We start from the raw sequence: 13361 nt of genomic DNA on the forward strand, positions 1-13361 counted from the left end.
ATCCCTCTGGAAATTAAATCAGCACAATAACCTAATTCAGTCAGACAAAAGGGGTAAAGCTACGTCCTGGTGTAAATCTTCATCTTACAACAATGACATGAAAAAAAGAAAAGCTGCATGATTTTTCAAACATGAAATGTTGCAACGTCGGTTTGCACTTTTCACATGAGCCAACAAACGGTTAATCCATATGAGGGATAATAAGTTAAATGTCATTTTGGATTTACATACTGAGAAATGCACTAGAGTAAGTCAGAGAGTCCTCTGGGAGTGCAGAAGTTCATGGCAGCCCATGTTCACTGCTGCTGGACACGTTTATTGTGCTGCTTAGATAAAAGCTTCTGTAATGTGTTGGGACAGATTGTTCAAACTTAGCTGTTCAAAATGTGTGTTGCCACGTGTTTTAGCTGCCACAGTAACAGACTGGTTTATGTCTTATAGCCTGTGATTCATAAGTTCTGCTGTAGCTGTTAAAAAGAAACTTCTTTTTTTTATCATGTGTTTTCATCTTCAAAATAAAGCGAGTAAATAAAGCTAATAATTAGACATGAGAGTTGAATTCGCAGGTTATCAACTTCAGTGCAGAAGGTTTAAATGAGTCCTTTCAGACACACCGAATCATCTTGCACACGCACAATACTCTGTCTGCCGCACTAACACTGTCTGACCCTTGTCGTCTGCACCACCACATCCAGTGACAGGCTAATGGAACCGCTGACTCTGCCGGTTTGAAACAGAACCGCTCAGAAGCTCAGGGGAGATTTATCAGCAAACAAAAGACTTAACTGTATGAACTCAGCTATGAAGCCCAATATGAGTCAGCCCTGCTGCTACCACAACAAAAACACCACCTTAGTGGTAAGATTATATCAAATGTAAGTTTTACACACCTCATTCAATTAATTCATCTGAGTACTGGCTATCATCATATGTGATGATGTGTTTAGATGCATTCAAAAACAAAAATATACAGTACTGTGTTTCTTTGATGAATACTGATTAAAGTGTGACTATGGCATGACTGCAATGAAAACAGGAGCCTAAGACGCCTCCAATGACAAGCTGTCGAGATTTCTGAGTCCCAGATATGAGAAACTGGACTCTGGCAGGATGTGGTTCTGGCCACAGAGACATCTTAATGAGCTGCTGCTTATTAAAAAAAACAAAAACAAGTAATGACTTTCATACTAAATCTGCATCGCCATCTGAGATAATGAGCGACAGTTCAGCATCTCACTGGCAAACTGCTGCTGTGGCGTTACAAGGTAAAGGCTGACCTGAAAGCAGCTGTGCCCAAACTCCGTTCGGTCTCCAAAGCTTCATGGTCCAGTAATCTGGAGAAGGATTTTGGAGGTGACTGCAGAAGTATCGCTTTCTCTTGCTGTCTGAAAGTGAGTGATTAAGAGACAAAAAAAGCAGCGGAGGTCTAATGTCTGTATTCTCTACCTGTTGTAACTGGCAATATAATGATAAAATACTACTATCTACAAACAGTGCTAAGTGGTGTGTCTTTTCTCATGGAAAATAATCACACAGCAGGGAACTAAGTTCATTTTGAAAGGGAGGGGAAGACATCAATCCTCATAATTTCCACTGTACTGCAGTCAAGCTAGATGGTTAATAAGGGAGAAATTCCCCTCACATAAATAGAGATCAGTGGGGATAGAATAGACTAGTCGATGCTCCAAAATTAATCCACTCCACAAGCCACTGCAGAGTAACAAAGCCCAGATCATTGTGCCACTACAAAAGCAAGCGAAGCAGCTTGGAGCAAAATCTGAGAGTTTCTGAAAGGAGGCACACAGAGATTAGGAATGTGGAGCTCCTCAGAGAGATGACTCCGCAGCAGACAAAGACACTGGCGAGGCAGGAAGAGAGGTCATTGTGTTATTCTGGGGAAGGGGCTGTTACATGGGTTAAAAAGTCTGTGATTGGCTGATTATCCTCACAGGAACATCGCTGCAACAGACATGCTATTACTGGTGAAGAGTTGGAAGAAACAACTGATTTTTCAACATACCAAATGTGATGCAATTAAATTTAAACACCAATCTGTGGTCATCAAATCTCTTTAAAGCTGACGATCTGAACTTCACACCAACGTCTCTCTGAGATCACATACAGAGGAGCTTCACAGGGAATTTTATTTGGAAGAAAAACTCATGCCTGGAAGCCAAGAATCTTTAACTGAGGCCGTCTACATTTATTTGGTTTTGCTGCCTTAGTGCAGCCGACTAAAGCGACTAAAACATCTATATCTCCTGCCTGTACCATCGAAACAACAACGCTGCACTTTTCTTGCCTTTTTGAAAGCAAATTAATACAGTTAACCTTTCACTTCACTTTCACTTACATCCCACCTGACTAACTAAAAGCATTAGCTGAATTCATACTCTAAGAGCTGAATACTTTCTCTTTTCAATGCCGTGCAACCATCCAACTTAGTCCTGCAATTCAATTCAGATTGCTTGAAAAAAAAGAAGCTTGTTGTAAACAATGTAAATTACAGTGCAGAGAGGTCAATAGATGAGCGCGTACTTGTTTGTGGCATTTGAGCCAATTAAGGTCTCAAATAGCTAAGCAGCACTATGAGATGAGTCATTTGGGAGGGAAACAATTTTCACCATAAAGATACAACTTAAAGTATTCTCCTTGTAGTTATCTACAACAATATTATATGTTATCTAAAAAGTATTAAAGGAGACATATTATGCCCCCTTTCCACAAATTAAAATAGTTCCCAGGTGTCTTGAAGACATATCTGTGACGTGCTTTGGTCAAAATACCCCAAGGATCAAACATCACAGCTCTCTTTTCATACTCTCAAAACAGCCCTGTTCAGAACGGCTGGTTTCAGTGTCTGCCCCTTTAAATGCAAATGAACCACTGCTTGCGGGACGGGACCTTCTACCGGTCCCAGGTAGGGGTGGTAGTATGCAAATTCAAAACCTAGTTACATCACTGGAAGACAACTGAGGGAACAGCTTGTAAAACCATGTGTATTTCAACCTAGGGAGCCTGAAAATTACAGATTTTTTTGTCAATTTTCACATTTTGGGGGCCAGAAGGCAAGACAAACACCAAAATTAAAGAGCCTTCGAAAAGTGATATTTCCATAATATGTCCCCTTTAAATTAAGTTCTGCTTTAAAATAACCTAAAGGTTTTGAGAGAGTGGTTTCAATCAATCCTAAGAGCAAAAGGACAAGATTTCATACTTGGGGTATTTGAGATTATTCTCCCTAATAGCCATGTTGCCTCAGTGTCTCGAATCCTTATTTGAGAGCTCAGGGAGGCAGCAATTTTTCCAGGTGGGTCATGAGTGTTAAGGAGAGTTACAGTGACTATCTTATTTCCCAGATGTCTTCTCCTGTGTGGCTTTAGGTCCCACTATCAGACGTGATTAACATTTCAATTATACTGAATGTACATCTCATTGCTAACATTGTAACACAAGTCTCCAAAGGCTACTAGCCAGAAAATGAGTGCCAGTGTAATGATTCCAGGGAGCATCGCTAAGTTGTACTCATCTGCAGCCGAGGCCTCAAAGTGGGCAATAGCTCAGATGAGTCAGATAGCGGCAGCAGACGTAGTGAAGAGCAGAGTTCTTGGTTTGGCAGTTAATCAAAAAAAAGTAATGCAAGGGATTTGTGATGACAGACGGTGAGCTGGTGAGATGTAAAATCAGGTTTGTGACGAAGCTCAGTGATTTTTTCAGATACTTGCTCAGAACCTTTTGCGTCACAGGAAAATTACACTGATGCCACATTATTCTGGAAATCTCAGTGACTTCAAAGTAGCTGGTTTCATTGTTTTATATAGTTGATTAGTATAAAAACTACACTGTAAGGGTCTCCCATATGGACTAACAATCTATGAATATAAATATATAGAATAATATATATCTATATATACATATAGAATGTATTAATTTGATTCCTACTACTTTTTCTTGTCACATACTGAATGATGGCAGTCAAGTCAAAGCTCATAATTTTCCTGCCACTGTGTGACTGGAGAACGGCTGCACCTTTTCATCTCATTTCTTTCTGTCCAACAGTGGCCTCTCACCTTTGCTTTACCAGCTTCTCAAAGGGCCTCTGAAGACCAGGTTTAGTCACAAAGTCACTTCATACATCTCACATACCTATTTTAGTATAAGATAAAATGCCTTTATAAAAACCTTACTACAAAGTAAATAAACTGGCCTCATATTGATTTACATATGGATGACATGAACTATTTCAAACTCTCTGCTGTTACTCAAACATTTCTAGCCCCAAACACCACAAAAACACTACTATTAGAAAACGTATACCACTACATGCATGTCAAATATGTACAAGAGAAAATAATGTCCCGACAATATTCATTCAACAACAGGAGGGCAGCTAAACTGAAGTGACGATTACAGCCCAAATAAAATGGAAAGAAAAAATTAAGCTGCCTCAAATTTCTCCAGAGGACCATGGTCGTCATGACAGGATTCAAATGGCAGAATAGGACCAATGTCTTCAGCTTTTCTGCTGTGAATCTACTGTTGGACAAGTTAATTATAGATTCATACAATCCTGATAGGCGAATGACCTATTCTGTAGAAATGTAAATCTGACAAGAAAAATGCGTAGTTAATAAACTAAGGAGGCCTTCGTAGAAATTTGCTGCTTTGTTCAATAGCTGAGGTTCAGTTATGAAACATTCAGTGTCATGAAGTGGCCTCTCGCAATTTGTTAAGTTTGCTCTTGAGCCATTAGAAATAAGTTCATCACCAAACAAGGACTATGTCTTTACAATAAAACCCTGTCGAACTGAAATCTGTGTGCTACAATCCCTGTCTAAGAAAAGGAACTATTAAAATATTCCCCACATCCCACAGGCAGAGTGTTATTTTTTATTATTGACCTACACTTCTATCCACATTTATTCACTCTATATTGTAAATGTGGAACAGGAGCCCTGGGCTACAGGTTGATAACACACAACCATTTTCATCACCTTGCGGTGACACACATTTTGTTTTACCTTAGCTTTGATAAACTTGAAATAATTGGGTCATTATAGGATAAAACAATTTTGAGGAAATGAGGTTGGTTTACATGTAACTAGAACTGCAACAGGTACTAATTACCTGCGAATGCCCTGTAGATGAATTTATACAGTAGTTTCCCAAACCATTTCTATTAAGATAGAAAAACATAAGTAATACCTCTAACTGAGAAACCAAGAAAAGATTGAAAAGACATGCTGCTCAAACATCTGGAATTTTGATTGATGGTTGCCTTGTGCTTTGCAAAACTACAACCCCTGGATGCTGCTCTCAATATCTTAATTCTAAAAATCCAATTAAAACACTAAAATCTAAAAAGATATCGTCTGTGGCTACTTTTCAAGTGCAACTTGAACTGCAGCTGCTGTCAACTGAACTGCAACATTAATATTTGCTCTACTTCCAAAACAAACATTCAAAATGTCAGCATTATGGCAGACACGTCACTGACTTTGTCATAGCTGCTGACACTGTGTATATGTTTCCTGTTCGGCTTAAGTGTATGAAAATGTGGATGACAATGCCACTGAAAGCTGTGTCACTCTTTCACCTGAATGGACCTTGCAGAAAGAAATTAAAGTCTCATCCATCAAAAAGGCAATGAGTGCTTGTTAGGCCTTTTTTGGGGTCAACCCATGAGCGTGGGTCTGAATAACAACTAAAAAGTAGAAACTAAGAGGCCAGGTGACATATACAAATGAATGAATAAATGATTGAGGGATCTAAAAGAGGCTAGGGATTTTCTGAATTTCTCCAGGGAGTTGTCAGCTGCTTTTCTTCCTTCCTCTGAATGGGATCCAGGTCTCCTCCATGATTTAAAACCTGCCAACTACTCAGACACACTGGTTGTGTTTGAGTGCATGCAAGTGTGTGTCTCACCTGTCCTCTCCCAAGCCTTGGAAGATGACATTGCGTTAGTGTGTTTAAGGTTACTCAGCAAAAGTTTTGTCAATGTTTATCAATTTGCATCAGAAGTTAGAGAGAAAATGAATCTAAAATAATGTGATTTTTTGTTGAATAAAGGAAATATTTTGTTTGAAAGCAAACAACCTGGCATCTGGTTACCATGGACTCATCTAATGGATCTGAATTCCACCTGTAAACTCTGGGGAGCTGTTCATAGGTTGGCATCTTGTTTCAACACAAAAAGTATCTTTTTGTCTAAATTAGGAACAAAATACAGTATTTTCCTGTCTTAACGTGACATGGCCTGGTTCTCTCTGGCGCACACATCCAACAGGAAAAATCTAATGGCTTAGTTTGGTCATCAGCTGCAATGATCTGCTCTTGTCACAAGGATCACAACCAATTAAGAAACAGTGGGTGAGCTCCGCCACCTCCCAGATGTCGAGACAAAGCCGATGGATTCTCTCTCTGCCTCGAGAGCAGCGGGTTGACTGTGAGCTCCGAGTGTTATTAATAGCCACTGCAGGGGTGTTGAGGGTCTTTGGCTGTCAAAGGACTGAGGTGGCACTGCGGTTCAGAGCGGCGCTCAACCACGATCACCTCGCTGGGTGAGAGGCCATCCAACAGCCCAGTTTCATTGCCGCCTTTCGCAAGTCAGACGTGTATCTCTTTGTCCAGTTTTTAATTACTGTGAGGGAATAACAGTCCAGCGGTCTGCCAGATGATGGCAGTGTTGACTGAGCTCGTTGCCATTAAGTATTGACTTTGTTTTTGTAACAACATATTCAGATTCAGCTTACCTTTCTGAAGTTGGCTGGGGAAGCTCTGGATTGTTCCCATCTTCAGCCTGTAACAAAGGAAACTATTTAGTTCAATTAAACCGCCCCACTTAGTAATAGTAGAGTATAAGAAGTGAGATGTGTGGGCCCTGTTAAAGGAGACAGAACAGGGAATAGAGTTTCCTTTTCATCTCCCTCTCCTTTGGCTGTATGCACCGTGCACTATCCACCATGTTATGTGCAACAGATGAGACCGACATTATGCATACCCAGAGTCCTAACGCACCAGCACAGGAGGAGTGATCTGTTGCTTTACGGTTTGTTGATTATAGAGCTATTTCATACCCAGCTGGAGTTCACTGCATTAAGCTGCTGGCTTTGATGTATTTATCTGAGGTTCAGTTGCGGGTTGTACTGTGGTGTCTTTCTTTAACAGAGATAAATTAGGCAATTGCTTAATAGATCTCTGTAATACTGGTTCATAATATAGCGTTTTATGTCTGACAGAAAAACTGGAAAAGTTGGGTTTCAAAGGTGAATCTGCTCTGACCGTAAACAGTGGACAAACACTGTCCACTGGACAGCAGCCTTAACAAAAAGACTCAATGTCTGAGCCATAATACTGCTTTTAAAGTGAAGCTCTATTCATGTTTTCATGACCATGTCTATTCAGTGCTTCTCATCTGTGCAGCGAGACTTTGACTATATCTAAGAAATAGAAATAGAGATATGTTTAAAAGCTTAAATACTAAACTTGCTTGATTTAAGACAGAAATTTAACACGTCTGTCAACAGAAGAGACACGGAGTGAATAAAACGGGCCTAACAGCAGAGCAGCTGAATTGCTCTGGGGGAGTATTATGTGCAGATTATGGTTTAATGGATCCTAAACATTTGCACTGGGCTTCCCTGGCACTACATGTCAAGACATTTATTTGCAGAGCAGTGGAGTGAAGAAGGACACTGATGGGTTTCAACGCTGATCAGTGTGCATCCATCCAATTTAGATCGACATCATGCCTTTCAGGCCCCCGAACGCCACTGCTGAGGAAGCACAAAATTTACCCAGAATGATTTGAGAAAATTATCCAGAGGGGAAGGCACAGTCCAGTTAAACCTATCCAGCCACAGCAGCAGGCTTCTGCTACAAGACTCCTCTCCTCCACTCAGGAAGCCCACAGCAAGCTGACAAACCTGGAAACCTTTGTGTCTGGTTGAGTGCCGGGGAATGAGCCAATTAGAGGTGTTTGTCAGGGGAGCAACAATCATGAAACAACTCACCGGCAGCCATTCGGTTTGGCAGTTTTTTGTTGTTGACTGAAATAGCTGTGAAAACTGCTGTTTTTTTTTCATGTTTGTAAAAATGATTTGATATTCATTCTATAAAAAATAAGGGGTAAAACTTCTCTTTTTTGTGATATTGTACAATCTTTAAGCATGAATCTAAGTGTTTAATAGTTTTCTTTGGACATTTCACCGAGTCCTTCTCAGGCAAAGGACAAATCAAGCTAAATATGACAAGAGACCAGCAGTGCTCTCTACTGGCAAGACAAGTAAATATTTGAATTTCCACAGTCCTCAGCCCTGTCAGTACAGATAATCACAGCTTCCTTCAGCATCAGTTTAACTGAAATGAGTTTGCTGGTAGGCCATGCTGGTTTTATGATCTGTGTGTTGTTTCTTTGTTTTAAATCTATTGCAGAACTGCAGTGCCGAGGCCAAAACAAATTTGGCCATGTGGGAACAAATAAAAGTTAGATCTTGATCTTGACATAGATATTAAACAAGGTTTCAGTCAGGACACGCTGTTCTTTTCACATGACATAGCTCACATGCCATGCCACATAAATTACTGAAAAAATATTATTTCAACAAATTAGTTGAGGATTACTAATAAACAAGGGCTACCATCACTCTGACAGAAGATCTAAATGATTATTACTGTAATGAAATGATCAATAATTAGCATCACGTTAAAGAAGGTGAGGTTGTGCTGTGCATCACGTGCCCTGATACTAGATAACATTTACCCTACTTTATTGCCACAGACATAGAGCAAATTTGAGTGACAATCATAACAAACTTGGAAGATATGTCCGACATGATGACTTTTCTTCTTACTGTTATAAATCCAGTGTTGGTTGAGTCAGTCAAAGAATGAAATTCATGTGCACACAGTGTTATCTGGATTTGGTTGTCCTTTAGAACATGACCAGTTCATGGTTGTCTAAAAGAACCCAGATACCAAGAAGAAGAGTAAACAGAAAGTTAGTCATTACAATAATCGATCAGGAAATAGACCTCTGGAACTGACCCCATCCTGCGCTGTTGATTAAGTGAATCAAGCAGAAAAGACACTGGCATCATAGTTTTTAAGTCCAATGTAGTTGGTACATACTGTCCCCCTAACCCTAACCCTTAAATCAATATTTAATGAGGTATGTACTTTCAAGTTTGGGGTAAGACGTGAAATGATACTTTACGTCTCATCAAACTATATCATACAGTACCCCCCCCCCCCCTTTAAAGGGTTAAATAATCAAAAGGAAAAAAGTTGAATATTTTGTCAAGGATCTAGTGCACTGGGTTCATCTTATCTCTTTTCCGCTGAGTATCAGTCAAAATCTACAGTAAATGCACTCAGTGACTGGACCCTGACTTTAGTAAACACCAAAGGCCACTTGGGCATAATCCCTTATTAGGATGACAATACTGTATGTGCAAGATACATTAAGGTTAAATTAGCCAAATGGGCATTTAAGATATTACATTTAAGTAACACTGATATCTTACTAAGGCAAGGCTTAGAGTTAAAGTATATATTGTTATAGTAGTATCACATATTTTAGTATATTGTCAATATAAAGACTTTATCTTCTTTAGAAACATCGGGTTACATATTTGACATGAGCAAAATTGATAGACTGAATAATGATGGCAGGCTAATTACTGTCTGAGAAAACATGACAGATAATTCTGATAAGATGAAAGCTCACTGACAACAGGCATCACAAGTCGAATGGAAATGAATGGGTTAATTGTACTCTTTCAGTGCAACTGACTCAGAGAAAGGTTTGGGGGCTTGTCAGGCTTTCATTTCAGCATACAAACAATTGCACAAGGCTTCAGTCATTCTGTATCCGACTGCCTGTCAACTCTAAATCAAGACCACTAAGATTTAAGGTAAGCAATATAGTATAGGCTTTGAAGTATGACATCAAATTTACAAAACTAGAAAAGCACTGCATTTTATTGAGAAATTAAGTTAGTGAACATTGTTATATTGATATCTATCTATATCATTTTATATCCACAGAGCTGATATGCAAACAATTGTGTTGTTGGTGCTATGGGTACTGGGGACATCACTGGTGTTGCCAGATCCCGACACGGCTGGAGATAAAGTGACCGAAGAGCCTATTCCATGTTCTAAAGGCTGCACCTGCCTGCACGATGACTACAGCTTGGAGCTCAACATGTATTGCAGTTCTCGTAACTTCACGCAAGTCCCCCCTGACATACCAACACCGACTCACTCTCTCTGGCTGGATGGCAACTTGTTCACCACACTCCCAGCAGTGTCTTTTAAGGATCTTACCAACTTGGACTTTTTGAATCTGCAGAGTGGCCAGCTGGTGACACTTGACCCTCAAGCTTTCAAGGGACTGAGGTCACTGGCACACATTCACCTTGAGCGAAACAGTCTCCGTTCATTGCCAGGTACAATCTTTCAGAATACGCCTAACCTTGCTTCACTCAGTCTGCACAACAACCAACTCACTCGAATTGAGGAAAGACTGTTTGCAGGACTCTCACATATGTGGCTTCTCAATCTTGGATGGAACTCAATCGCGGTCTTACCTGAGACAGCTTTCCATGACCTGCAGGGTCTACGAGAGCTTGTTCTTGCCGGGAACAGACTTGCTTACTTGCAGCCACAGCTTTTCCAAAATCTTGTTGAGCTTAAAGAGTTGGATCTAACTGGAAATTACCTGAAGGTCATCAAAGCTAATGTGTTCCTTAAACTCACTAAGCTGCAAAAATTGTACCTGGCCCAGAATCAGATTGTGACAGTGGTGCCCAGAGCCTTTGCAGGCATGAAGTCACTCAGATGGTTGGATCTCACAAACAACAGATTGACTTCTCTGCATGACGACACTTTCCTGGGCCTGCACAGTCTTCATGTCCTGCGTTTGTCCAACAACTCCATTACTGGAATTAGACCCAGGACTTTCCGTGATCTGCAGTACTTAGAAGAACTACGTCTCAGTTACAACAGGATCCGAGCCCTGGGGGAGAGGATCTTTGAAGGGCTTTGTCATCTGGAGGTCTTAGAGTTAGATCATAACCAAGTGCAAGAGGCACAAATGGGTAGTTTCACAGGCCTGTCTCATGTGGCTGTCATCAACCTGTCTGGAAGCTGCTTCCAAAGTCTGCCAGATCAAGTATTCAAAGGTCTCCCAAAGCTGCACAGCCTTCATTTGGACAGAGGCTGCCTAACAAGGATCACAACTCAAGCTTTCACTGGGCTCGCTGGTCTACGGAGGCTTTTCTTGCAACACAACAACATCTCTGTTGTAGAACGCCAAAGCTTTGTAGATCTGGTTGGCTTATCAGGACTAGACCTGAGTACCAACAAGCTGGAGGTTCTGACAACGCACACATTCACTGGCCTCAAGAATTTGGAGTACTTGCTGCTGTCCAACAACGAATGTCGACAGTTTTTGCAGAACGGCACAAAGCAGGTACTTCCAAAGCTGCGGTTTTTGGACCTGAGAGCTAATGCTTTAACCAACCTGGTTCCTGATTTCCCAGAAAACATGGAAAAACTTCTGTTGTCTGGGAACCGATGGAAATGTGACTGTAGCTCCCTTCCACTCAGAAACTACAGCTTGAGGAATCCATTGGTGATACCTCGGCGAGTGGAGACCCATGCAGAGGGTGAAGAGCCTGACACAACCATTACCCTATACAACAACATAACATGCACCAGCCCACAACGTCTAGCTAGTCAGGACCTACGTGATATTGACAATGAAGTCTTCCAAGGCTGTTGAGCCATATACAGTCGTGTTACTAGGATTTGTTTGTACACAGCACAGAATATTACAAAAAAGTTACCTGTAAACATTTCTCATTTCAAGACTGAAAATGTATTGCTGATGTATCATTCAGGTTCTTATCTCACATCAACAGAATCGGCCGTTGTCATCTGATTTGTCCAAGATTTCAAGTTTGCAAAAAAATTCTTTAATGAATAGACCAACAAATCAATATTTCACTAATAATTACCTACATGTTCAACTGTTTGAGAATGTCATAACTGCTTGTAAATTCTCACTTTTCTGCAAAAGTACAATTTCATGAAACAGATTTTCAGCAAATACTTTCAAACTATTCTGTTTAGGATATTAGAGACTTAAGGAGCCTTGTTGTTTTAGCACTGTGGTGAAGTTGTTTGATATGATAGCTCTCCAAAAAAAAATCTGATGAGTCCAAATGTGATGAATGTTGACCTGTCTTTAAAATACTTTAAAATTTGTACCACCTGAACCTCCTTTAATGGCCTTAAACACTGAGCATATCAAATCCACAAAATTCAGTGTGATAGCAGTTATTGTGATTGTGAGTATTGTGAAACAGCAAAATTGAGAAGACAAGTCAGTTGAGGTGAAAAGCAATAGCAACACAAACTTTCATTTGAAATGGAAACGCTGTCGACTTGAATGAGTGGCCCTGTGAATACGTCCTAAAAAACTGAGAGCAACAAAGAGAAATGTCATGTAACAAAATCTTTAATTCAAGCCATTGAGCTAGTACTCACTTTAATAAATTATTTATGTGACTGGGCTTGGTAGTTACTGGCAGAGGAAAATATACACGGCTCACTATTATGTCCTCAAGTATGTTGCATAATGTGTGTATCATACAGTGTTGTAAAGCTCCATGTTTGTCACTTTAAAACGATGCACTATTGGGGAATTGCCTTGAAAGTGCAATAAGTGTATAAAAACCTCTGTGCCATCAATATAATAAAAATGTTTCATGCACCAAATGAGTTTAAAATATGTTTACCCACTGTAAAATTGTTAATAAGGTAACTAACTTAAACGAATAGCAGCTCTGCACAAATCCATCCTTAATGAAGGTATTGCGTTACACAAAGAGAGCACACCTGTCAACATAAACTCAATTAGTAATACCAGAGGTTAGCATTGTGTGCCTCTGGTCACTTGACAACATGGAAAAGATTCACAGAAGGAAATATAACAAATAAAATACCATGAATATACTTACAAGTACATATGGTAGATTTCCTTTCAGTCAAGTTGTTAGCTAGTTGACACAGCACCTGCAAAAAATAAAAAATAAAACTTTAGCACAACAGATACGTTAGCCAACTTGCTAGTTCTCAGAATTCACTATTCAGTTGGATTCAAGTTGCGTTTGAAAGGGTCAGAAAGCTAAAGAGTTCTTACACAGGATTTACCAATGTCGTTACAGTTTAGCCCACAGTGCTTAACCTACCTCGGACATTTCTCTTTTCCTCTAACGTTATCTATCATAACAAGTCAGGCAGTGGTTCTGTAGCTTGCGTCCAGGTCCAGGTGCAAAACACTTGCCATGGGC

General features: G+C 40.1%; 1 protein-coding gene across 1 annotated transcript; it reads left to right on the forward strand.

Annotated features, from left to right (window-relative positions):
- Positions 1-9777: 9777 nt before the first annotated feature.
- Positions 9778-12786, forward strand: igfals (insulin-like growth factor binding protein, acid labile subunit). Its single transcript, XM_083976586.1, has 2 exons — positions 9778-9914; positions 10048-12786. The coding sequence occupies exon 2, from the start codon at positions 10055-10057 to the stop codon at positions 11786-11788; it is 1734 nt and encodes a 577-aa protein (XP_083832712.1). The 5' UTR covers positions 9778-9914; positions 10048-10054; the 3' UTR covers positions 11789-12786.
- Positions 12787-13361: the final 575 nt, after the last annotated feature.

The sequence above is a fragment of the Trachurus trachurus genome (assembly GCF_905171665.1).
Source record: "Trachurus trachurus genome assembly, chromosome: 8".
Taxonomy (NCBI): Eukaryota; Metazoa; Chordata; class Actinopteri; order Carangiformes; family Carangidae; genus Trachurus; species Trachurus trachurus.